General features: G+C 36.8%; 1 protein-coding gene across 1 annotated transcript; it reads right to left on the bottom strand.

Annotated features, from left to right (window-relative positions):
• Nucleotides 1-2,630: 2,630 nt before the first annotated feature.
• LOC116223772 (trace amine-associated receptor 13c-like) lies at nucleotides 2,631-4,419 on the bottom strand. The gene has a single exon (XM_031581672.2). The coding sequence runs from the start codon at nucleotides 3,793-3,795 to the stop codon at nucleotides 2,803-2,805; it is 993 nt and encodes a 330-aa protein (XP_031437532.1). The 5' UTR covers nucleotides 3,796-4,419; the 3' UTR covers nucleotides 2,631-2,802.
• Between the last annotated feature and the right edge of the window lie 395 nt (nucleotides 4,420-4,814).

Raw genomic sequence — 4,814 nt, 5'->3', positions numbered from 1 at the left:
GCAGAGGTAGGTGCAAAGATACAGAAGACAGATATGGAAGCAGAGAGGCCACACACTGTGCACAGCACATCCTAATTAGCTAAGGTTACTTCAGCACTGTGGTTACCATTTAAATCAGATCTAGTCTCCTGCTTACTTTGGTATGTAACATTATTTAATGAAAAACATGAGAGAAATTGGTTGTTTGGATTAGACTTGCATATAGGAGAAATATCCTGGCCTGTTGTGGTGTGTCGCGATTGCCAGGGTCACCATAGTGTAATATTATCACAATTTCTGCCTAACAAATGATCACAATACTTATCTCTATAGATTTTCCACTACTCTAACTGTCAGGTCTCATAAAGAATGTTAGATGGCTAGTTTTGCCGTTAAAATGAAAAAGGACCAAATTTGACAGGTTTAGGCATTGCTGACTTTCAGTGGTGTGAATTCAGAGTGTGATTCAAATTAGATATCTGCTTTTTTATCTGTTCCTTGTTTTTACCCTACAGACTGTTTACAGGACATGCGGCTCTCCTCTGAAATGTGAAAAACCCTTACAACCTTTACTCGCTATTAATAAGGTGACTTTGGTTGTAGATTTGATCGATTTTTGAGACTGATTTATGACTGATCTTTACTTTGACCACTGTGGTAGACACCGCACTGTATTGAATGGTTGATGCCTGTCCAATTGGGTGAGATCACCAACATATTATTGGTGCTGTTATCAGGATAGTACCAATGTTATCTTAGTGGCCCTCGTGAAGACAGTATTAATATTTATGCACAATTGCCCTCACGTTTATTCAACGCCCACTCATAAGGTGAGGTACCTACATTATTCTGGTGCCCATGTGAGGCTGGTACCTATTGTACCTACAATGTGCCAATATTATAAATATGTTGTGAAAAGCATGACCCAAGTACCAAATAAATGGTCTGTCATGTGTATTACAAGGTGAGCCTTGCAGGCTGAAGCTCTTGATTGATATACACAAAGGAAGGAACAAGACAGATTGTGATGGTCATCACAAAAGAGCAGAAAGCTAAGGTCACTTATCAGTCCATTAAAACAAGCAGATGAAAATTGACCCTCTGTTCATGAAAGCTTACCCTGGGTTGCAGTTCATTTGCTTTCACACGTTCACACCTGTAATTGGGAATGAGTTGTACCAGTCCCTTGGAGATCCCCAAGGGGTCCCTGCAATTAAAGGTGTTGGCAAACATGTTCTACATGATGTAATGTGTCTGCTCCTATTACATCAAAGGGAGGTTACCTGCTGCAGAGGTCAAACAGGTGATGTAACTTTTTTTTTTTTTATGTTTCTCTCAATTGCTTTGATTTCTGGTGTTATTGTATTGGTTTATTGTGTTATTTTTTCATAACAGCCTCCAGTATAATCAAGAGTTTTCTCATTTGGAATGTTTTGTTTAATGTACAGTACATGTTTATATATGTATTGACTATTGGGCTTGTAGAACACATGATAATTCTTACTGGAAATAGTCTGAACATTATTACAGCAAACCAGTTTGTTACATTTCATGCATTTTATGTGTGTACACACAGTGTCCTGTCATGAGTCCAAATATATTATACAAATGCTTTTTGACAATAGCCAATACAAATAAACACTTGCATGCATCCCTTAATATAATTAAACAAAATGGTATGATTTCCAAACAGTTTATTTAAAATCATTCCCTAAGACCTCCCTTAGTGGGATGAAGGGCAAGATATCAAGGCGACTTTTATTAGGAACAGCAATAGATCATTCTTCATTAGATACAGTTGAACAAAATAGGACCTCAAACCAAATTAAGCTCAGTTTCAGATTCCAAGTTTTGGAAACAATTGTTATCAGTCAAATCAAACCCTGATTCAGCTATGATTTGCCAAAGCATCAGGGCTTTATGTGAAAGAACTACTGGTCTCATTTTATTTCATAATTTTCATGTGACCTCCTTTTTATTGTCATAAGGTGCAGTAAGAGTGCAATATGTAAGTTTGTTGTCCGAAAAAAAAACTGTGAGGCAGTCAAAACAAAAAATGACCTTTCTAGTTTTTGTTTCCAACATGGATCATTTCAAGGCTCTACATAGGAACTACAGTACTTTTGCTAAGTCTTATGTGTTTTGTATATCAACCCCTTCCCACTCACTGTGTTTGTCTTCATGGGTGTCCAAGGCAGCCTGTTGCGGCCTGAGAAACCTCAGATGAGTTCATGTGCCACTGTGGAATCAGTTGTATTTCCTCCATCTGGACAGTAGATGGAGCCAGTGTGCTGATAGTTACCTGATATTCACTGCAGGCCCTCCATTTAATGGGTCATATGTAGCATGCATGTTTATGTCACCATTACTGGTATCACTAGTGAGGAAACTATTGATTGCTCTATTCTATTGAATGTTATTTGTCAATTAATTTGAAAGAAATGGATGAATGAAAGGTTAAATTACTATTGTACTGTGTTCTGAGATGTCTACATACAGTACATCATCTACATGCCTCACTTTTAGGTTTAAGTGACCAAACTTTCTGTATTTTAGTATTTGTATCGATTATGTGATTTCTTCAGATTCAGCTCAGTATCAATCATTATCATTTTTATACATTTTAAAGGAGAAAGACACAGACATTTAAATATTGTATAAAAGCAAGTTTATAAATGACAGTATCCGTATTCAATACATTGTACAAAGTGTGGTACATTTGAATCTCATTTGAAAATAAACAAGTCAACAGCAATGAAATAAATAATGGAGAGGGTATGGAAACAAAAGATAAATCTGCAAATGTCACACACAAGACACAACTCAAGAGTCATTTGAGAGCACATTTATCAATGAGGAGTCAGTCCTGCATATTCTCAGTGTGATAATTAATTTCATACTTTTTTGAAACCAAGGATAGAACAGAGCATAAATGATGGGGTTCATAGTGGAGTTGAGGAAAAATAGTGTCAACGTGGTATTCACTACAAGTAATACATCAGAAAGAAACATAGAAATATAATCTGGTATTAAACATACCAGAAAGACTGATACAAGAATTCCAATAACTTTAGCAGCTTTCCTCTCCAATCTCATTGACCCTCCATTGTTCTGGACATCCAAATGCTTTCTGTCCTTGAATGCTGCTCTGATTAGGACTGCATGCCTTCTTGCAATGAAGAAGACTTTTAGGTACAGAACGATGATAGTGGCACATGGTAAAATAAAAACAACCACAAGATCAATGGTAGACCACACTTCATGAAAAGAGGGAAAACATTTATCTGCACATTTGTTCCTGAAGTTCCCATTAAAGTAAAGAAGTGCACAGTTGTAAAACAGTGACACAAACCAGACATGTGTTGTGATAATGAATACTAGTAAGAGTGAAACCTTCTTGGAGTAGAGGAAAGGGTTACTTAAGGCAAAGTATCGGTCTACAGCGATGAAAGTAATATTATATACAGAGACAAAGGTTAACTGGAAATAGATCATATTGTACAAGGAACAGAAGGTTGACCCAAACAGTGAACACGATTCAATCAAAAACATGAAATGTACTGGCATTACAAATACACCCACAAGACAGTCAGAAATAGCCAGAGAGATAATAAGAATATTTGTTGGAGTATGAAGTTGCTTGAAATGATACACAGCGATTATTACCAGAAGATTCCCACACACAGTGAATATCACCACAGCTGCAGCAAACACATAGAGTGACACATAAGCTGCTGTAGAAGAGTATATCTTTAAGCAAGTAGAGTTGATGGACTGCAGGCAATCACCTGTGATGTTGACGTCATGAAGAATCATTGAACCCAGAGCTTCACTGTTATGTTGAAAACTAATATTAGAAAAATATGATATGATAGCAATGGGGCTTTATCCTGCTTTACCCACAGAATAGAGTTGAAGAGACGTCCTTGATGTGTTCAGAGCATGTATTGGACTGGCACGAGTATTTGTAGAGACCAGATCTAGCTCTTTGGTTCACGTGACGTGTCGTGGCCTTTAATTGGTGTTTGTGTGAGTGCTGTCACAGTCATTTTCAGCCATACAGAAGTGGGCCAAAAAGTATTTTTATATTATTCTGATGTTGATGATTTAAAATAATTTTATATTATGAATAAATCAGCAAATCACAGGACACATCACTGTTGTCCCAGCCATGTTAAGATGAACCTTTTGTTAATGTTTTTTATTTCTATTTTCTCTTGAATTGTTAATGATGTCCAACACACTGTGGCATAAAAGCAGATACGGGTATATGCTATGGAAATTGTGAGATTGTAACATTGTGTGTAATGACTTGTGGATCTAATTTCGACCTTTTTCAGTACAAAACTCAGCTGGCTCAAATGACCACACTATGTATGGATGTTTAATTAACATCAAATTATTGCATAATTGTTTGAGCTAATTTATTGCGATGAACGACTAGCACTCTAAAGCACACCATGGCTTGAATAAACACAGGCTAATGTTAATTTCACTTATGTGAACAATAGAGACTAGCTTGCTTTCTAACGTGAATTTTGCCTACAGGTGGCTTATATTAGATCATGTCTTAAGGCTACCTGTGATATGGATTGCTAATATTTTCCAGTACATGACAGTTTTAAGGAACAGAGGAGTCTAACGAGTCTCTGCGAGTCATTCTACAAAGCGTAGATCAGAAACAGCCACTTTGGTTTCCATTATATTTATTTTCATAACTTATTTTGCTGTAGATCGTTTGTGCCTGGCATCTTGACTTTATCGCACAATATCTGAACTTGAACTTCCGAATCCCTTGTGTAATGGACGGATGGATGACGTTTACAGACAGGCCG

This window comes from Clupea harengus, chromosome 15, assembly GCF_900700415.2.
Source record: "Clupea harengus chromosome 15, Ch_v2.0.2, whole genome shotgun sequence".
Classification (NCBI taxonomy): domain Eukaryota; kingdom Metazoa; phylum Chordata; class Actinopteri; order Clupeiformes; family Clupeidae; genus Clupea; species Clupea harengus.
This window is presented reverse-complemented; position numbering and strand designations above follow the sequence as displayed.